We start from the raw sequence: 22,438 nt of genomic DNA on the forward strand, positions 1-22,438 counted from the left end.
CTGTGAGGAAGTCAAGCAGCCAGTTGCAAAGGGGGGAACTGAATCCAAGGGGGGTCAGTTTGCTCACCAAGTGCTGCGGGATGATGGTGTTGAATGCTGAGCTGAAGTCCAGGAACAACATCCGCACGTGAGTGTGCTTTCCTTCCAGATGTTCTAAGCTCAGGTGGAGTGCAGAGGTGATGGCATCCTCTGTGGAGTGGTTAGGGCGATAAGCAAACTGGTATGGGTCGAATGTGGGGGGAAGTCTGGAGATAATATATTCTTTTACCAGCCTCTCGAAGCACTTCATTATGATGGGGGTGAGTGCAAAGGGGCGGTAATCATTGAGGGAGGAGATTATGGGTTTTTTAGGCACTGGGGTGATTGTGGCCGTCTTAAAACATGATGGTACCACAGCCAGGGTCAGCGAGATGTTGAAGATGTCTGTGAGAACCCCAGCCAGCTGGTCTGCACTTCCCTTAAGCACCTTGCCCGGAATGTCATCAGGTCCCGGTGCTTTCCGGGGGTTCACTCTCCTCAGGGTTTTCCGGACATCCTCTATATCCACGTTGAGCGGCTGCTCATCAGGGCGAGGGATGAATTTTCTCGCCGGAGTGGTGTTAGGAGTCTCAAACCTTGCAAAGTAGCTGTTAAGGTCATCTAGGAAGCTGATACTGTTGTCACAGGGACAGGGGGCAGCTTTATAGTCCGTGATGACCTGTATGCCCTGCCACATTCGTCTGGTGTTTGTAGGGTTCTCGAAGAAGTCCTGCACTTTCTGACTGTGAGCACGCTTTGCAACCTTAATGGCACGGTTCAGGTTAGCTCTGGCTGATTTTAATGCTACCATGTCGCCAGACTTGAAAGCCTTGTTTCGAGCCTTCAGCATTGCACGTACCTCACTGCTCATCCAGGGTTTCTCGTTGGCCCGTGTGGGGATGTTCTTGATCACACTGACATCCTCCATGCACTTCTGAATGTATGCGGACACAGACTCTGCATACTCCTCCACACATGTGTGGTGATTTTCGGTGTCGGCTGCTTTAAACATGTCCCAGTCTGTGGTTTCGAAGCGGTCTTGTAATGCTGACATTGCTCTCTGGCCAGGTCCTCACCTGCTTCACTGTAGCTTGCTTCCTGATCAGCAGGGGCTTGTATGCAGGAATTAGCATCACAGATAGATGGTCTGAGGAGCCGAGGTGGGGGCGTGGTGCAGATTTATACGCCTGTTTAATATTACTATACACCAAGTCCAATCTGCTTCCACCCCTGGTTGCAAAATTCACATATTGATGGAAATGAGGGAAAACTGTTTTCATGTTAGCTTGATTAAAATCCCCTGCCACGATGAAAACTCCCTCTGGATGTGTAGTTTGCAGTTCATTGATGGAGCAGTACAAAGCATTCAAAGCTTCTTTGGTGTTAGCACTGGGGGAATGTACACTACTGTGAAGATCATAGTACTGAATTTCTCGGGTAAATAAAATGGCCTGCATTTTATAGTTAATAGTTCAGTTCAAAACTAACATTTCTGCAGCAAATTCCTAAAAATGTTAGAGTGCTCCTGCTGTATATGTAGGAACTTGGACCACTTTAAACACATTTGAACTTTGCTAGCAAACATCAGAGGTGGGTAGTAACGCGCTACATTTACTCCGTTACATCTACTTGAGTAACTTTTGGGATAAATTGTACTTCTAAGAGTAGTTTTAATGCAACATACTTTTACTTTTACTTGAGTATATTTATAGAGAAGAAACGCTACTTTTACTCCGCTACTTTTACTCCGCTACTTTTATCTACATTCAGCTCGCTACTCGCTACTAATTTTTATTGATCTGTTAATGCACGCTTTGTTTGTTTTGGTTTGTCAGACAGACCTTCAAAGTGCCTGCGTTTCACAAAATACAGTCACTGGTGACGTTTCACTCTGTTCCACCAATCAGATACAGTCACTGGTGACGTTGGACCAATCAAACAGAGCCAAGCGGTCACATGACCTGACTTAAACAAGTTGAAAAACTTATTCGGGTGTTACCATTTAGTGGTCAATTGTACGGAATATGTACTGTACTGTGCAATCTACTAATAAAAGTTCCAATCAATCAATGTGTGTGAAGGAAACCGTACATCCCGTCAAAAGCCTAAAGACTGACTGCACAGTTCCTGTCTTCACAATAAAAGTGCTGCTCCACCGCGCCTGCGCTTACTAAATAAGAGTCTCCGAAAGCCAGCGCAAACAAGCTAGCAAGCTACGGAGTTTGCCGCCGATGTATTTCTTGTAAAGTGTATAAAAACGAATATGGAAGCTGGACAAATAAGATGCCAAAAACCAACTACTTTCATGTGGTATTAGACAGAAAGGAGGAACTTTTTTTCTCCTCCATTTGAAAACGTGGACGTTATCAGCACTGCTGTCTGATTCCAATCAATGCAAGTCATCAGAATCAGGTAATACACCAACTTATATTCTTGTCTTCATGAAAGAAAGGAATCTATATGTTAAACATGCATGTATATTAATCAAAACACCTTTTAACATGCAAACAAAAACGGCAAAAATAAATAAATATAAATTACATACTGTATATATATGTGTGTATATATATATATATATATATATATATATATATATATATATATATATATATATATATATATAATATATATATATTTTATATATATATATGTATATTTTATATATATATATATATATATATATATATATATATATATATATATATATATATATATATGATATGTGTGTGTATGTTACTCATCAGTTACTCAGTACTTGAGTAGTTTTTTCACAACATACTTTTTACTTTTACTCAAGTAAATATTTGGGTGACTACTCCTTACTTTTACTTGAGTAATAAATCTCTAAAGTAACAGTAATCTTACTTGAGTACAATTTCTGGCTACTCTACCCACCTCTGGCAAACATAGAACACCGGGGTCCCAACTTGTCATTGAGGTGTTCCTCAAGGCACACCTTTTGATACTTACCTTTTTGGCAGTTAACAATTTTTTTTAATATATCATGTGATTTATGTCACTAGGTTGTTGTTGTAGTAGCTTGTTTACTTCATATGCAGTTAGTAGTTATTTGTTCTACTTTAGTTAATCATTTGGTGTTCCTCAAGGTTCCATTTTAGGTCTTCTCTTTTTTCATCATTTAGGCTATTCAACTGATGTTGCCATTTGTTCAACATCAGACCTACACTGTTTCAATGTCCATTTCTCAGATGATATAATTGTTGATGACTGAAGTGCTGATATCAACCAAACCTAACCCCCCGCTCCAACCCCCTCCACAACCCAACCCCCCGGATTGTAAATAATGTAAATAATTCAATGTATATACTCTGATGATTAACTTGTGTGATGACTGTATTATACTGATAGTATATATTAGTACCATGAATTGATTAACGTGGACCCCGACTTAAACAAGTTGAAAAACTTATTCAGGAGTTACCATTTAGGGGTCATTTGTATGGAATATGTACTGTACTGTGCAATCTACTAATAAAAGTCTCAAGCAATCAATCTTTAGTTATTCACTTGGTGTTCCTCAAGGTTCCATTTTAGGTCTTCTCTTTTTCATTATTTGGGCTATTTAATTTCAGTTAAAAAAAACTTAAGAATCATATTTTTTGGATTCTTAAAAAACACTATAGAGTGCTGTCAAAGAGAAGATTTCTGACTAGATTTTTTGCAGAACGTCCTTAAAGAGCATAGTGCTCCTGTAACACTTACAAACTAAATAGACCAAAATCAAATGTCTATTGTAGAGGACACTGGTTCTCAGGAATATAGAAAATAAAAATAATGGTTAAGGGAGAGGTCCGCCTCCCGGTCCTTGGCTTTATAGAAGTGTGGCCCCCAAAACAATTGAGCTGAATATCCCTGCTTTATATCCACTTGAGAACCAGCGTCCAGGCACTACTTTAAGTCCTCTCCTTTTGTCATAATGTGATTTCTGTAAATAAGGTGTTGCTGTAGCTAGCTCATTTGTTCAACTTATTTAGGTATAGTAGTGGTGTTCTTTAAGGTTCCATTTTAGGTCCCCTCTTTTTCATCGTTTGGGCTATTCAACTTCAGTTAAACCTACTTGAGAATCACATTTTTCGGATTCTTAAAAACACAAGAGTGCTGTCATAAAGATGATCTTTGACTTGCTGTTTTGCAGAAAGTAAAAAAAAAAAACAGCAGGGCACTTCTGTAAATCACAACAATGATGTTGGGGGAATATTTTCATTTCTTTGGGCAAAATAGAACGTCGTAGAAGGTACTGGCTTTGGCCTTGGTTTTGTTCGAAGAAGATAAACACAAATCTCACCTGTTTCGTATCTATAAGCACACATGCATATTCTCTCTAGTTTTAATGGTGTTAGGATGTACTGGGTGCAGAGAGTGAGAGTGGACAAGAATGTGTGTGTGCCCAACACATACCAGGGTGTGGAGGTCTTGCTTCTCCGGGTTCTCTGGACCACCAATGACGCACATGACAGCCATGTTCATCTTTGCGAACAATGATTTATTTTGCAATAATCTGTGCTTTTCAGCCATGTTAAAGTTTACCTCACTCGTTCTCCACCATCAACAACCTCCTCTCCTTCCCGACAGCTGCCTTTAACAGAGCGACAGGTGATCAGACAAACACTCACAGCTGTGTCATCTACGCACCTGTCACTAATCTCAAAGCCGATCCTGCCACACCCCGCTTCGCTGCAGGTGCGCAGGCCACGCCCCCCCCACACAGTGTTTCCCCTTAATGTAACTGAATGTAGCGCACCGCCACGGCAAAATCATAGCCACCACACCTTCGAAATATGTTTTTTTTAACGTGAAAACTTTTACTTTTGTTGACCAATGTTATGCTAAGAAACGGCACAATTCCAACAAGTTTTACCTCCCGTGCAAACACTTTCGTCTCCATGCTTCCCCAAACACGCAACACTTCCTCATTCTCCACCAATCTGCTTACAGGCACAGACGATGTGTTTGTGATCATAGGAAAATGAAAAATGTAATCAAAACCAAACAAACAAACATAAAGTATTACCACCATCACCATCAGGTCGTTACAGTATGAATATATATATATATATATATATATATATATATATATATATATATATATATATATATATATATATATATATGTATATATACGGTTCAGGAAAACACAGAGGCTATTTCATCCCTACAAGCCTGTTTTGCAGGTTTCCCTGCTCTTCAGGGGATTTTATAAAGTGTGAGATTTTTCTGACCTAACGTATATTCCGCTCTACCCTGGTATTGAGCACTGTATATATATATATATATATGTGTGTATATATATATATATATATACATATATACCTGTATATATATATATATATATATATATATATATATATATATATATATATATATATATATATATATATACAGATATATATGTATATATATATATATATATATATATATATATATATATATATAGTCGAGGTTTCTGTGGTTTATCCGTTATACAGTGCTCAATACCAGGGTAGAGCGGAATATACGTTAGGTCAGAAAAATCTCACACTTTATAAAATCCCCTGAAGAGCAGGGAAACCTGCAAAACAGGCTTGTAGGGATGAAATAGCCTACACCAGAAAAAGGTGCTGGATGTGTTGTTAGTTGTTTTTAATAAAGAAAAAGTCACAAAGTCTCTAGATACTTGAAAAATTCTCAACAAAGTACAATGTACAATAAATAGCAACAATGAAAAATATGGATAAAGGATGTAATATAAATATATATGTTAATACTACGTGTCAATATCACATTTGTGTATACATTTTTGGAGCCTTTTTAAAGAAAATAATCCATTCATCACATCCATTTTCTACCGCTTGTCCCTTTCATATCGTCATAGCAAATTATGCAAGCTATATGATGACGTCGTGGTGACCACACCCCACCACCACAGGTATCTTGGTAATCTAGGAGAAACCCTGTATATGCCAAGTTCACTTTTGGTTTCGATCTCTGCCAAGGCGAAGCAGCAAGATGGACAAAAGCATACGTGGAGAGCGATCATTTTCAGAGAATGCTCTAGACCAGGGGCGTCAAACTCATTTTAGATCGGGGGTGACATGGAGAAAACGGCAGGGTAACTTAAAAATAAAGACAACTTCATATTGTTTTCTTTGTTTAAAAATAGAACAAGCACAAATGTACAAATCATAATGTTGTTTATACACTTACATGTTGCGGTTAATAGTATTCTATCTTTTTTTGTCGTTATTTATACTTTCTGAATACATTATGTGATAATGTTCATCAGTCAATTTTCAATCCATCAAGATGAAAACTTAATATCAAAATCAAATTACAGGATGTTATTTATGTAGTTTGCTCATTTTTCTCCACCATGTGGTTTATTTTTATTTTTTTACATATGTAGCATACACTACAAAGATACAAAGAATTGCTATTGCGACATCTAGTGGACACATTTAGAACAGCAGTTTCTTTCATTCAAAAATGTTGGCTCATTTTTATACTCATCCCCCGGGCCGGATAAAACCTGTTCGCGGGCCGTACGTTTGACACCCCTGCTCTAGACTTTAGATGGCTCAGTCCTCCCTCCAGCGCTGGTTATTGTTTGTATTTACTTATTTTCCTAATTAAATTGTCAATCATCAATTCGAGTCACCTGGCTTTATTCAGACAGCCTTTAGAATAAAATGATCTGGATTGACTCCTCCCTCTGAAAGGGAGGCTCCCAATAACTTCATGATGCAATTATATATTAAAAAAAGACAAAGATTTTTGTTTTTTTAAAGCATTTTATTGCCTTTTTTTTTTTTTTTTAGAAAAACAATACAAAAATTCTGGAACAACTGTTTTGGGTGAACTGCAATCATTCACATGGTACAGTAAAGTGCTTTAATCAAATTTGTGTTGTAAGTGTAGTTTGAGATGGTGCTAAAAATCAAATCGCCCTCAGCTTGACGACTGTTTTTAACCTCCACAGGCAGGGTTATACAATGTGTTGGCTTTGATTGGTGTTGCTGGATTATAAATGCCTGTGGACTATACATTCTTATTGCGGGAAGGCTGATTTGAACACTTTTTACGTCAAAATGACAAAAAAAAAAAAAATCCTTTCCCCATAAGACAGTGTAAAAACTGCCACAAAAAGAAGAAATGATCATGACCAAGAAAACTCTTATTACACCAAACAGGATATAGAGTATGGCCCATGTGTGTGTCCAAAAGCAGCTGATACTTGAGACAAATACAAAATACTGAACTGGATTAGGTGTTTTTCAAAACCCCAGGATTGCGCAATGCTTTTGGATTTAGCAAAGTAGTTTCCCAAATAGAGAAGAAACGGCTGCATATACAAATTCAAGTCTTATTATAAGACATAAAGCCCCCCATGGTGATGCATGTATAGAAGGTTTAGCAGGCTATTACAGTGTCCCCTTTTCCAGAGTACCGTGACTGCAGTGCTCAGTCAGGATGGAACCCACCCCCATCAGCAAGGTGATTTGAACACTCTTTTTTTTTTTTTTTTTTTGTGAAATCACACTTTAACTGAACTCGGACCAATTATTGCCAACTCTTGGGGGGGAAGAAAACAAAAGTCTGGGCAAGAACGCTCCAGCTCAACTAAAACTTCCAACTTTCTGAATCCGACTCAGAACTTTTAACACATGAAAACAAGCTTAAGGAAAACATCCGGTGTTTCACCTGAACTCAACAGCACCTCCATGATAATCAAAGTAGAAAAGTTAACAAAAATGAAAAAAAAAAAGTGGCACATTCACATGGAGTTCTTAAACATGAAAAAAGTAAACATAGTACAGCTACACATTTGTGGAAGACTTTTTTTTTTTTGTTCTTTTTAGCGGAATGTTTTTCCTTTTTAATGTTTTTTTTTTTGTTGTACGTGAAATTTCACTTTTCAATGATGTCAATATGTAGAAATGTTGAAAAATAAGAGAACACATTAAACGATAATAAGTGTATTCAATTAACAAAATGACATTGAGGTCACATCGGCCAAAATGTGCTTTTCCAACCTTTGCTGCCAAAATGGCAGCTAAATTAATGCACATAATTTGCATTAATAATGAAAAAAAAAAAAGTTTTGGGTGTGGCTGTGGGACAAAAAAAAAAAAATCTGCTTTATTCTCACCAACATACCAGATATGGTTGAAGGCTGAGCAACTCATTTTTGGGTTGTGTGTGACAGTGCACCATAATATACACTGAACAGTATGGCAACTGGCCATGTTGTATCATTAATCAGTGTACTTGTTCAATCATAGCTGGCAGTGTGGACATTTTCTGCTCCTAGAGAATTACATCTCCAATGCTTTTGTGTTGAATGGAGACAAAAAAAAAAAAAAAAAAGTGTGTCTTCCTCTCTCTCCACCCCCTCACCCCCAGCCACACAATAACTGCACCAGGCACAGACAGCATTGTCTTACAAACCCCGTATACTTGAATTCCTCACAGACAGGAACAGCCTTCATCTTGGCATATTGCATAAACTTGTATGTGCAGATTGACCATTCATGCGTTTACAGAACATTCCGGACAACTTAATTCACAGTGGATCCAGTTGTAACGTGGGAGCAGCACAATAGGTTGTCCTTTGGTGTCGGAGCTTCCTTTCAAAAATAAGTGTTTCGCTGAACGGAGCAGGGGGAAAAAAATATACTTAACTTAAAAAAAAAACAACTTCTCACTCCCCTCTCCCCAAAACCTGGACGTGAGTCGGTACTTGCAGGCCCCGGTCTGATGTGCTTCAGAAGTGCTGCAGAAGGTCAAAAAAGGCATTTAGAGGAAGAGCTGTGGTCTCCCCGCCCCTTACAGCGAGGCAGAAAAAAAGCCTGAATGGCGAGGAACCGAGGTCAGCTGGAGTCAAAAACGGGGAGCCCTGAATCGGGGGGTTGGGGAAAAGGGATCCTGATGGAAGTTTGAGGTCAGCGTTGGAAAAAAGTTCAGGCACAATCGCCCACGATAACAAGAGGGGCCAAAAGCTGCCGAAGCTCAGCAGCGGACACGGGCCCTGCTTTGGGCTGGCTGCTTCGCTGCCTGCGCCGGGCCAGCTTGGAGTTGGAAGGAGGAGAGAGGCGCATGGAGGAGCCGGCGGCAGTGACCACGACCGGGACTTCCTGCTGCTGCTGCTCCTCCATGCCGTCCTGTTCAGCCAGCTGCCGGTTCACAGCCATGACTTTGTCGGCGAAGAACGTCAGATCCCTTGCATGGCTGCTTCTGAAAAATGGGAGAAACACAAGCTAAGTTTCGTTGATATTTATAAAAACATTTTTTTTTAAAGTACAATATCCTCCTGAGAACCAGCATCCTCGGCAGTGGACATTTGTTTTTGAGAGTGCAGGGGAAAAAAGCCGTGTGATGCAATACAAACATCCACTGTAGAGGACGCTGGAGGATATTGTGGACAAAAAACTGTTTTCCTCACCTCTGATGGAAGAGAGGAGTTGGCAGCATGTTTGATCCACCCTAGGAAAGAACATCACATTCCATTTTTAGATTGAACTTAAACCCTCAGGTGTGTACCCTTAAGAGAACAGTGGAACCTCCATTTACAAACCCCGCATTGTACCAACTTTTTCCATTTACAAACCACAGATTCAGATAAAATAGGCTTTAGTGTACAAACTTTTCATCCAACCATTGAAAGTGGTGCAGGGCAGCAATTTGTGCCAAGCTCGATCTGCAGTGCTCATTCAGTCACTTTAGCCTTTTTACAAGCATTTTTCTAGTTTTGCCCGCTCAATATGAGGCCAAAGAAAGCAACAGACTAGCAATGTATTGTTTGAAACTTTCAGGAAGCATCCACAGTGATGTGACAGTGTATGTGTGTGTGCTGTTTTGATGGTGTTATCAAACAAAAAGTTGATCCATTACCCCCATGTTTGATATACAGTACTGTATTATGCTTTACATTGTGTTAAAATTGTGCACACTTTTACTAAACTATGGACTTGTCGAGACTGGAACCCATTATTCATACTTGCATTGTTTATTATTTGCTTCAATATACATACTTTGCTATTAAAGGACCGATTGAGTTGGTAAATCGAGATTCCCCTGTACAAGAAAATGGCAAATTAGCAAAAATGATGGCCACTCACCCCCTCCACCCACGGGTGCTGCAGCACCTGGCTGGCACTAAGGCGGTTTTTGGCATCCCGAACCAGAAGTTTGGATATGAGATCTTTGGCACTTGAGGAGATATGAGCCCAGTCCTTGTCAGGAAACTCGTACTTTCCTTCTTGAATACTTTCAAACAGGGTGTTCTATGCGAGGAGTGAAACAAATGTTGGATTTAATCAAGCATGTACAAATTAAACGAGGGCGGAGCTATAGGGATTGTTCCCCGCGCTCACCTGGCACGTGTGGCAGGGTTCCCCCAGTTCCCAGCCACAGCCGCCACCGCAGCGGCCAACAAAAGGCGGGTAACCGCTCAGCATGATGTACAAGATGACGCCGAGGCTCCAGAGGTCACAGCGCTTGTCATAGATGGTTGCCTCCTCGCTGAAGGCCTCCACCACCTCGGGGGCCATGTATTCTGCGGAGCCACACTGATGGGAGAAACAAATATGGTTAGGAACCGCTGCTGTTCACAATCCTCACTTCAGCTGATATCTATTTGGGGAAATATATGTGCTGTATGAACTTTGGGGAGGGGAACGGTACTTTGGGCTGTGGGATTGAGTGTGTTGTGCAGGTGTTTGAGTTGTATTGGAGGGTTATATGGACGGGAGGGGGGAGGTGTTTATGCGGGATTAATTTGTGGCATATTAAATATAAGCCTGGTTGTGTTGTGGCTAATAGAGTATATATGTCTTGTGTTTATTTACTGTTTTAGTCATTCCCGGCTGAATATCAGGTCCCACCCGCCTCTCACAGCATCTTCCCTATCTGAATCGCTCCCACTGCCCTCTAGTCCTTCACTCTCACTTTCCTCATCCACAAATCTTTCATCCTCGCTCAAATTAATGGGGAAATCGTCGCTTTCTCGGTCCGAATCGCTCTCGCTGCTGGTGGCCATGATTGTAAACAATGTGCAGATGTGAGGAGCTCCACAACCTGTGACGTCACGCTACTCGTCTGCTACAGGCAAGGCTTTTTTATCAGCGACCAAAAGTTGCAAACTTTATCGTCTATGTTCTCTACTAAATCCTTTCAGCAAAAATATGGCAATATCGCGAAATGATCAAGTATGACACAGAATGTACCTGCTATCCCTGTCAAAATAAGAAAATCGCATTTCAGTAGGCCTTTAAAAGCTGGAGTCCTACACCCGGGCTTGTTGACTGTCACATGCTTATCGGGAATGACGGGCCGCTGCGCGGCGTTTCTTTTTGCGGTAAGGATGCCAAGTAAACACGTTGCGCAACACCGCTGCACTACATCAACCGAGACAGGTTTGCAGGAACGCCCAGTCCCTGCTTGGACCACCCAGCAACCACACACAACACAGGGGGGAAAATGATTGAAGCCTTTATAAAAATGAAAAAAAACAAGGCTCCACCCTGACGCTGTCTTGTTATGTCGCTAAGAGAGGAATTAGGGCAAACAGAGCAGGAAAAAGAGGATTGAGCAGTCCTGCAGAACAACAGACTGGGCCGAGCACTTTGCAAAGTTACATAACTTTAAAGCACCATTTTATGGGATAAAAGTGGAGCCAGCTGAAAATTAATTCAAGTTTCTGCTGTGTCCGAGTGACAAACATTTTTAATAAAATCTCAGTGGGCAATAAACCCAGAGCAACTTACAAACAACTCACGTCTTTGAACAGCTTTCATTGAGCAAGACTATACGACATCCCAGGAAGCTCCGCCCCCTCCGCTTCCTCGTCCATATTTATGTCATGAAATGTGCTGCATAGGAATGTCAGCTTGGACAAAGCTGCTTCTGTCGCAGCCAAAATCCCAACCCCCACATTTTAACCATGGACACGTCTGGAAAGCCTGCACGCCCCAGACAAAGCCCCCTCACTCAGGGTACAGGGCAAATGCAATTGTCTGAAATGCAACTTCACCAAAACTGCTTTCAGAGCCTAAGTAAGGGTTAAAGTCTGTGTGCAACTCTGAGAAGAACCAGTGAAATAGCACAGACTTGCATTTAACGTAGGTGGTTTTGTGGTGCTCTGCTGCCTAGTCAAACTTTCCAGTGCGCTGTAGATAGCATCCTCTAATGCAGGATTTGTTGGTAACGCAAGCCGGGGCTTTTCTGAAACCATGTGACTAGTCAGGCCATGGTGACGCCACGCACGCTCCACACCTTTGCTGTTGGTAAACAGGATCACCTGACAAGGCTTTAACACTCGGATCTGTGACAAGTGACGCAAGCGCTGCAAATGTTTTAACATTTGGGCTGCCCTTTTCCCATTTTCAGATCCAAAATAGTGCACATGAGCTTTTTGTTTTATGGCATACAGACAGGCAGTCTCTTGCGCAGCCTTCCTAGTAAACTAAATTTAGCCTTTTCCTAGAAAGGTCCATCTGCATTGCATCTTACTCCAATTTACCAAAGAAACACATTTGATCTATCTGGACTCAAATATTGTGCAACAGCAGCTGTGGCATAAGCAACGAGGCATAGAGAGCACACAAGCAGGGAGATGGAAATCAGATAACATTGTTCCTGTGACCAAGGCAAAGGGAAAAAAAATAAAAACAAGTTAGGGAGTATGAGCAGGGAGATTGCTCCTCCCAGTGACCCTCCTCCTCCCACCCATCAAGCCAATCACATCTCAGTTGCTAGGTATGGGAGGTACAACAACAAAAATCCAGGGAAAAAAAAAAAAAAAGATTTCCAGAGCTTCTTTGTATAAAGAACATAAAGAAAATAAAGAGCCAGGTTGGGGCCACAGGGCTGAAACTATGCGGAGAGAGGGTGGACAACGTCCTGCATTGTTTTGCAAGCCCCTTATATAACTGAACGTGGCCCTGGATTGAAAAAATGCCTTCCATTCTACATTCCAAGGCTAGAACAAGCTTTGCAGTAAAACATGTTTGAATTATGATATCAAACAGTTAATTTTACCCAACAAAGTTGGTATAGGCTGTACATTTGAGGCCCCACAATGTAAACTCTACCGCAAATAGCACTTCCTTCATTAGTTTAAAGCAGGCATACTCAACTGAATTGTTTGGGGGGGAGCACATTTCCAGAAACCTAAGGACCGAGGAGCCGGACCTCATTCTTCACTATTAGTCGTATTTTGTTTATTGCGGAGAACCAGTGTTCTCTACAGTAGACATTTGATTTTGTTCCGTTTATTCAGTTACAGTTACAGGAGCACTCTGCGGTTTTTAAGGACCTTCTGCAAAAAAGCAAGTCAAAGATCATCTATATGCCAGCACTCTTGTTTTTAAGAATCTGCTGCAAAAACGTGAGTCTCTCACAAGTTTTTTAAACTGAAGTTGAATAGCCCAAATGATAAAAGTAGACTGAAAAGGAGCATGCTAGTGTATTTTCTGCAAAAATGTTTGTTTTGAACAGAACTCAGGGGGCGGTATGGTGTCACTCAGGCCACCAGTTGAATAGGCCTGGTTTATAGGAAGATAAAGTTACCAGTGTAAACCCCCGCTCACCCCCTTCCACACAACATTCCTGCAGGCAAAAGCACCTTCCATCACCTGTTCTTGTCCGTCCATCCATCCATCAAGCACACAGACTACACACAGACCGTTTGTGTCAACACAGCAAACATCAAAACCAGTACATGGGCAAGCTTCCCACTTTTCCAGGCACATTGCTTTGAGGTATTTGGCCAGTGTTGTGACGACAGTGTGGGGGGGGTTAAACAATCATAACCTCGAACTCACGGGCATCAATATTTGCCACTGATAAGTAGGCCGTGGACCTTCAACAGAAGGATATCGCGCGGAGTATTGCTGATACCACAAAATGATAAGGTGAACTAGGAGTTGCCAGGCTGGTACAATGACAAACTAATCAGGAGAGCTGAGCATAACACCACCAAAGTACGACCAATAGGCAGGCAGCACCAGACTTGATAGACATGTTTTACGGCCATGAAAGCACTGCTTATCCGCTTGAAGTGACATTGCTGCACAGGGGGAAGTGACTTATCTGAAACATGTGACATCAGACTTGCCACAGTCAAGCAAAAACCACAACAACAACCCTAAAGACTAGTTTTAGTGGCCAGAGATCACACATTCAACTTTGAGTGACAGAAGGTCAACTTAATGAAAACTTACAGGAGTGAGAAGCTCAGGGGTGGAGATGGGCGAGCTGTCACTGTTCAGTTTGATGCCACTGCCCAGGTCAAAGTCGCAAATCTTCACAGGGGAAATCTGAGAGAGAAATATTCTAATTTAGAACGATCACGTTGGATCATTTAAGGCCTTAATACAATCTGAATTACAGTCTTTATCACCATACTAGAGCATTTTATTAAATTATGGCTGAATTAGTTGCCCTTTTAAATCATACATAAACCATGTTTGGTACTTGCCTTGTCTGCACGTTCGCAGAGGATGTTTTCAGGTTTGAGGTCTCTGTGTGCCATCCCTGGAAATAAATAATTTTGTTTTGGTCACATTCCATAAAATAACAGTGAATATTTAAATCAATCTCATTTGTGCATTTTTTCCTTGTGTTCTCACCCTTGTTATGCAGGAAATCCAGAGCTTTGGCAATGTCCTGCACGACAATTCTGGCTTCCTGCTCACTGAAGTGCTGCCTCTTGTGAATGTGCGCCAAAATCGAACCTATGAGGGAGGGACATTAGAGCACATCAGTTATTTACACAAAGCCAATACAAAGAAAGTCATGTTTTACATGGTAAAACAAACAGTCGCGTGATGAAAGCGGCTATTAACCAACCTCCTCTCAGCTTTTCAAACACCAGGTAGAACTTGTCTTCCTCTTCAAAGAACTCCACCAACTCCAGGATGTTACTTCAGAAACGAGAAAGAGCCATAAGCAAAAGGACACAACTTCTTTGTTTCAGAGCGATGTGTTTAAGTTACAGATGAGGATTCGTACCTGTGACCCTGGCACTGGTAGAGCATTTCAACCTCACGGAAGACTCTGCTGCGGCTGTGGCCTGGTCTTTTTTCTATTATCTGGAGAGAAAAAAGGCCACATGTTTTCAGCTATGGACATTCTACGACGTAATACTGTAGTAAATTATAGGTAAAGCGTTTATATTTGCGGATATGACTCTCACTGCTACCACTAAATCCAACATCTGTGTCCACAGACTGAGCAGATTACATGTTCCGTACACGGGCTCAGCAAAGCCCAGGCCTGTGTTTTTCCTGGTTACCGAGATGAATGCCACCATGTGACGCAGTTGCAGGAATAGTTTAACCTACTTTCAGCGCTTCCAGGCCCAAACAGTGTTAACGCACAAAGTCACAGCATTTCTATATTTAGTACAATGTGACAGCCTTGTTTAAATCTCAAGTGTTCTTAAGGAGCCGCAAGTGTTCACTTTAGAACATTCCGTCGACTAATCCCGAACGGTTTACGGTAACAACAAAACACTCTAAATATAACTTTTCCCTGCCAGGGGTGCCCCCCTCTCATCAGGCCAAGAGAAAGACTGCTGACACCAATGCAAAAAAGGCCTGAATTTTCCAGTCCTGGCCTGGTATTGTTTGCTCACATGTTGTGAATGTTTCTCTTCCTGCTAGGTGGATTATGGGAGGCCCAACATGGTTTGCGTTGCGACGTGTCTAGGATTAATGAACAGACAAGAGCTCTGTGAGCAGTTCAAAGACACCCACCCACCCCCTTGCACACTGCCAGTCTGAGTAGGCAGCACAAAAGACAGCGAATCGGCCCGTCATTTTTATTTCTACAAAATTATTAATTCAATATGGATTCGTCGAAAGAACAGGATGAGAGGGCTGATGGGCGTCACACAGGATGTTCAAACCTCCATCTGAGGCAGTAGAGTGATAAATATGCACTGCAGGCTGTGCTTGTCCTTGGTGCTGAGGCTTTGTTACAATTGCACCACAAGGAGCCCCCACACATGCAACCCGCCAGTCTGGGGGGGAGGGGACAGACAGGACATCTGGCAGTAGATGTCTGAGCCCACACGTCCGACAAGCAAATGACCGCCAGTAACTGCCTATACCACACGTTTACGACCCCCCCCCCTCGTCCCCATACAGCCATGTCCCATCGGGATCCACTGAAGCATGGCAGAGTAAACAATAGCAACAGATCACCACATGACCAAATCTGTGCTTCTGAAATATTAATTTGTATGACACAGATACGTTCTCAATGGGGACCAGCTAAAGAATCTAGGTTATATCCAACCAGTGTCCACAGCACTGGACATTTGTGAGTTTTGTTTGGATCTTAAGAGGATATAAAGCAGGGGTATTCAGCTCAATTGTTTTGGGGGTCACATTTCTAGAAACCTAAGGACCGGGAGACGGACTTCTCCCTTAACTATTATTTTTATTTTCTATATTCCTGAGAACCAGTGTCCTCTACAATAGACATTTGATTTTGGTCTATTTAGTTTGTCAGTGTTACAGGAGCACTATGCTCTTTAAGGACGTTCTGCAAAAAAGCTAGTCAAAGATGATCTCTTTGACAGCACTCTAGTGTTTTTGAAGAATCTGAAAAATGTGATTCTCAAGTTGTTGTTTTTTTAAACTGAAGTTGAATAGCCTAACTAATGAAAAAGAGAGGACCTAAAATGGAACCTTGCGGAACACCAAGTGAATAACTAAAGATGTTGAACAAATTACTACTAACTGCATATAAGGTAAACAAGCTACAATAACAACCTAGTTACATAAATCACCTTATATATATACAAAAACTTGGTAACTGCCAAAAAGGTAAGCATTACAAGGTGTGCCTATGTTTGCTGGCATAAAATGTCAATGCAAGGATCTGCCAATGCGTTTATAGTGGTCCAAGTTCCGGTATTTTTAGGAATTTGATGCAAAAATGTTTTGAACTGAACTCTCAGGCCACAAGTTGAATAGCCCAAATGATGAAAAAAAGGACCTAAAATGGAACATTGAGGAACACCACTAGTATAACTAAATAAGTAGAACAAATGACTGCATCTGAAGTAGACAAGCTACAACACCTTAGTTACATATATATATTATGACAAAAAATATGTAACTGACAAAAAGGAGATTTATAGGGGTGTCTTCTGTAATGCCTCCGTTATGTAAACCACAAATGTGGGCCACAGTGTTCAATGTTTGCAAGCAAGAATTAGCCAATATATTTACAATGGTCCAAGTTCCTTTATATAACAGGAGCACATGGGCTGCCAGTTGGATAAACCCTGATACAATCCAAACAAAGGCTTTTGATGCAAGCAAAAATTAGTGGGTGAAGTGTCAAGAATTGTAAAAAGAAAACTGCAGTTTTATGTACTAGAAGGAAATTATTTCACAATGTTTTGTTCCTTCAAACGAGGAAATGAGAAGTATTTCTGCGAAAAAGAAGTCCTCTTAAATAGGCGTGGCTTCATAAGTGAATTTAAAAAAAGAAAAACATTTTAAAAGCAAACCACGGAATAAAGCAGTGTAAACACACTGGGTCACAACGTTCAACCCGCGCCGCCCACCGCCTACCTCCCTACCTCTATATATGGGTTTTGTCTTGGCAGCACACAATGTTCTCGCTCTCTCTCTCCGTCTCTCAGAGCCACAACTCTATGCAATAGGACTCTGTGAAAGGGCGGGTCTATCCCTCCCTTTTCTCTGATAGGCTGACTGCAAGTAAAAACAGTGCGGGGAGTGTCTGCTGACGGCAGCTAATTCCAGCACACAAAGAGAGAGTGTGGCAGCCAATGTACTTAACTGAGCAGGAAAAAAAATATCCTGCTTGAGGACCCAAACGTCCTTCAACAAGATAATTAATGAACAGCTACAGTGAGAGCAACACTTTTGAGTTGATGCCTGGCTTACCTTGACAGCATACTCATTGTTGGTGATGAGGTTGATACACGTTTGCACCCTGGCATAGGCACCTTCTCCCAGTACTTCCTCCTGCAGTCTGTATACATCTAGAAGAGGTACAAACCATGTTAAATTCCAGTTTATATTCGGAAGATGCTATGGTCCAGCATGGAAAGTGTTGCTTACCCTCAAATCGTCCAGAGAAACTGTCCGTTGCCCTGCAACGTTTCTTCTTCTTGTGTCTCTTCTTGGCGTCAGGGATGTCAATAGGCTGGCTGGAGGGTATGTCTGTCAAAAAAAAATGTTTACATCAGAGGTGTCAAACCCATTTTCATTGAGGGCCACATCATAGCTATGGGCCGCTTGTAACAGTGAATATATATGAATTTTAATAAATAATCGCTTTGTGATGCTATACAAAATGACTGACTGCATCTGAAGTGAACAAGCTACAGCAAGACCCTAGTTACACAAGTCACATTATTTAAAAAAAAAAAAAAAGGTAACTGCCAAAAAGGAGAGAACTTAAAGGGGTGCCTTGAGGAACGTAAAAATGCCAAAGCAAGAATCTGCCAATGTGTTTACAGTGGTCCATACAGTGATAATGTGCTTTGAAATCACAAGTCAAGGTAGCAAGCAGATATTTTTCCATTTTTACAGTATATGATATATTTGTCTCATGATCAGATTATATTAACGTTTAAAATATGCAATTTCATGCACTACATATTAAAAAAAAAGTATTCATTATTTATTAATTGCATTTATTTATTTTTCTTTAAATGGCACATTTTCAGGCTTTGGCGGTCCACATTTAATAATGTGGTGGGCCAGATCTGGCCCTGGGGCCTTGCGTTTGACACCTGGAGTCTACATCTTCAAAAAGCTGACAAATACTCAAGACTAGGATGCACTTCCTGAGCTAGTAAACGTTATTCCTTTGACGGATTTTTTTTTAGTCACTCACTAAAGTGTATCAAGTGCTCAAGTTCCACTCCAAATTGAACCCACACCTATTGCGGAACGCACTCATTTATTACCATAAAGTTCTATAACTGCAAAAGTTGCACTTACCGTGCCTTGGGGAGGAATCAAAATCAAATGTTGAATCAAGAAGATGGGATCCATTTTTGGTGAAGTCATCTGTGGCAAAAGGATTTTGGCCCTGGAAACGTAATAAATGATTTTGTTAAGTCACAACACCTTTCTCGCAATAGATACGCTCCTTGGCATTTTTTTTGGTAGTGTAGCTTTTAGAGAACACAACAGCAGGTGTTGGGTATTTTTAATCACTACCAAAAAAAACCCTAAACATGCAGAAAAATAAATAAATAAATAGTGCCTTATTTTATTTAGCTAAACATCCACCCATGCATAAAGTGTCAGTCCTAAGATGACAAGGGAGCAAGATATGTTTGTTTACACTTAACACACGTGTGCAAAAGCATCAATAACGAACTCCACCAACTCACCTTAAAAGAGCGGTGGAATCCAGTCACTTCGGTGATCTTATTTTGCACCATTTTTGCGTCGATTTGGGCGATTTTTGTTGAGGGGAGGACGTGCGGCAGCTGCGGCAGTGGTGTCTGTCCGGCCTAAACGATTGCACTTTCTCCGAGCGCTTTCAGAGATCGTTGCGAGAGATCACACCGCGAAGGCTTGTCAGCTTGCTGCGACGCGTTAAACCGGAGCCCTGCGGACAACGCCATGACAAAACACACAATGAATTATCATTTGAACACAAAGAAGTATTCGAAACACCTTATATGCAGCAAGCCAGCTATTATTGTGTGACCATTTCGTCAGCCATGCTAGGTAAACAGCACATGCTAGCAAGCCAGCTTGCATGACGTAAAGTTGGCTTGGCGTTGCGTTCGAGAAAGCGGACTGTCAAAAAAAACAAAATAATTTCATTTAACCTAATATTTTTATAGTATTACTCGTTTATTATGACTAAAAATACTAAGTCAACATATATCGGGTCGTATTGTTATCATGTAATTAAATTCGCGTAAAAATAATTCGAGTTCCAAATTATTTTTTTTTAAAATAATGATTAAAAAAAAAAAAAGATGGACTTACCCGGTTGAAAATGTTATAGCTCCAGTGTTGGCGTCGGTGTCGGACCCACTGCTTAGACAGCCGCAGAGGACGGTCGTGGAGGGGACAGGCAGGTAGAATTAACTTGGAAGGTGGTGAACCAGAAGCTGCTACCGGATTTTTATAACCTCATGGCTGACTCCTCCTTGGCCACGCCTCCTTTCACCCTCCCCTCAATCTTTTCAGATTGCGTCAGCGGGCTGGAAGGATCACGTGTTTCCTAGAAGCGGGACCTCAACGGCTGCGTCCCATTATGTGTCGTGACAATACACTTGCTAACTTTTTGAGTCTGATAGCGCCAACATGATCGTTTATTTTGGACTAAGCTAACATATATCTCATTAAATCGATAAGAATTAAGAAAAAACTTAGTATATCATCTAGTTTTGTAAATTAGAAGGAAACACTGACTTTTACGAATGTAGCTACCAACAAAATGGAACGCGGCCACATTGCTGTGAGTTGTTTCAGAGGCCCTCCGACAGGATGCATGGGCAGCATATAGGATTGTTTTGATGAAAAAGACGTGGAGGGGAGGAGACAGGAGGCTGGTGCAACATGTCAACATACAATCTTAATATCACAGGAAGGTTTTTGCTGATGTCATGAAACAATAGACCCACATGATCAGACCATAATCCAACAATGTGTTCCATAAACAATAAACAATAATCTAACACCAAATATATCTATATCTATATAATAATAATAAATAAATGATAAATGGGTTGTACTTGTATAGCGCTTTTCTACCTTCAAGGTACTCAAAGCGCTTTGACACTACTTCCACATTTACCCATTCACACACACATTCACACACTGATGGAGGGAGCTGCCATGCAAGGCGCTAATCAAATTCAATTCCCAACACCTGCTGTTAAATGGCCTTGACCAAGTGGACATTGAACCTACGGTTCAGCGTATGTTCACTTGCAGCAACATGACCTCATCTTTCTTGGCTTTATTCCTTACATACACACATGCAGACTCTCACACACTAATACAGTATTTCAGTAGTTATAGAATAAATGATTAATTAAAAAAAAACACAGGTTCATAAAGATCAGATGTTAGCAACAATTTTTGTAAAAAAATAAATAATAAGAAGCTAAAACTGTGGTTCTTAACCTTGTTGGAGGTACCGAACCCCACCAGTTTCATATGCGCATTCACCGGACCCTTCTTTAGTGCAAAAAAAAAGTTTTTTTTTTTTTCAAATTTAAGACAAAGTTGTATGTTTTTGGTAACACTTTAGTATGGGGAACATATTCTAAGTAACAAAGACTTCATTTAGAGTGTTTTGGACACTAGGGGAGCATATTCTAAGTAACAAAGACTTAATTTAGAGTTATTTGGTTAGGGTTAGGGTTAGAGGGTTAGGGCCAGTGTTAGAGGGTTAGGGTAATAATAAGGCCATGCCGAATAAGGCATTACTAAGTACTTAATAATGACTGGTTAAGAGCCAATATGTTACTAATTTGCATGTTAATAAGTAACTAATTAATGGTGAATATGTTCCCCATACTAAAGGGTTACCATGTTTTACTACTGGTGCACAAAATGAACCGTGCATGAACATCACTTTGTTCAAAGAACAAAACCAACACGGTGCATAAACTCACAACAAATTACACACCTGCAAATCAGTGTGACTTTTGCTGTTGCTGTATCCGTAATACGCCGATAGGGAGAAGTTTTTATTCACACGATGAGTCGGGTGTGTCTTGACCTCCGCCGAACCCCTGAGCCCGACTCACCGAACCCCTAGGGTTCGATCGAACCCAGGTTAAGAACCACTAAGCTAAAAACAATGGAAGGTAAATATACTGAGAAATTACAGAATTTGTAGTCAAAAATATTATTAGTAGTAGAAATACCAGTATAAAATTGTTTGTATTTACATTATGACTTTTTATTATGGTGTCAAATTTAACCAGTTGTCGCAAGCGATTAATCACAAAAAATATTTGCATTGATCATGTACAGTGTCAATGCACATTAATCACCCAATTTATTTTGACATCACATGCTCCTTTTACTTTATCCACGCATTGTTAAAATATACCCCGATAGGAGTTTAGATGAAACTATTAGCACGTTTTGAGCAAATAAATGATGTACATTCAAGTAAAAATGTATTACATTCTACAAAATAAAATTGCATTTGTGTCAAAACATTGGGCTCTTTTTTTAAAGTTCATTTGAAATTAACAACCAAGCAATAACCTGAGATTAATGTGATTAATTCAAATATAAAAGTGTAATTAATCTGATTTAAAAATAATATCGTTTGACAGCACTACGTAATACAAATATATCTGATCAAATTATTATAACAGTGACTATGTTCAACTATGTATTTTCACTGCAAAATCAAGACTTTGGAGACATTTAACAACAAAAAC

At 40.6% G+C, this 22,438-nt stretch overlaps 1 protein-coding gene across 1 annotated transcript; it reads right to left on the reverse strand.

Moving 5' to 3' along the window:
* Window positions 1-7,975: 7,975 nt before the first annotated feature.
* mknk2b (MAPK interacting serine/threonine kinase 2b) lies at window positions 7,976-20,159 on the reverse strand. The gene is made up of 14 exons (XM_061975827.2): window positions 20,016-20,159; window positions 19,406-19,626; window positions 19,008-19,098; window positions 18,120-18,221; window positions 17,943-18,040; window positions 15,028-15,107; window positions 14,866-14,939; window positions 14,646-14,750; window positions 14,495-14,550; window positions 14,238-14,333; window positions 10,389-10,583; window positions 10,134-10,298; window positions 9,458-9,498; window positions 7,976-9,249 (listed from the first exon to the last, which is right to left on the reverse strand). The coding sequence occupies exons 2-14, from the start codon at window positions 19,454-19,456 to the stop codon at window positions 8,976-8,978; spliced, it is 1,428 nt and encodes a 475-aa protein (XP_061831811.1). The 5' UTR covers window positions 19,457-19,626; window positions 20,016-20,159; the 3' UTR covers window positions 7,976-8,975.
* Between the last annotated feature and the right edge of the window lie 2,279 nt (window positions 20,160-22,438).

Source organism: Nerophis lumbriciformis, linkage group LG14 (genome assembly GCF_033978685.3).
Source record: "Nerophis lumbriciformis linkage group LG14, RoL_Nlum_v2.1, whole genome shotgun sequence".
Lineage (NCBI taxonomy): Eukaryota > Metazoa > Chordata > Actinopteri > Syngnathiformes > Syngnathidae > Nerophis > Nerophis lumbriciformis.

Coding starts and splice junctions, on each gene's coding strand:
- mknk2b (XM_061975827.2), bottom strand. CDS start 19,456: ATGGTGCAAAATAAGATCACCGAAGTGACTGGATTCCACCGCTCTTTT. Junction 14,551..14,645: donor GGATTTCCTGCATAACAAGG/GTGAGAACACAA, acceptor ATTTATTTCCAG/GGATGGCACACAGAGACCTC. Junction 10,299..10,388: donor AACCCTGCCACACGTGCCAG/GTGAGCGCGGGG, acceptor CTCCTCGCATAG/AACACCCTGTTTGAAAGTAT.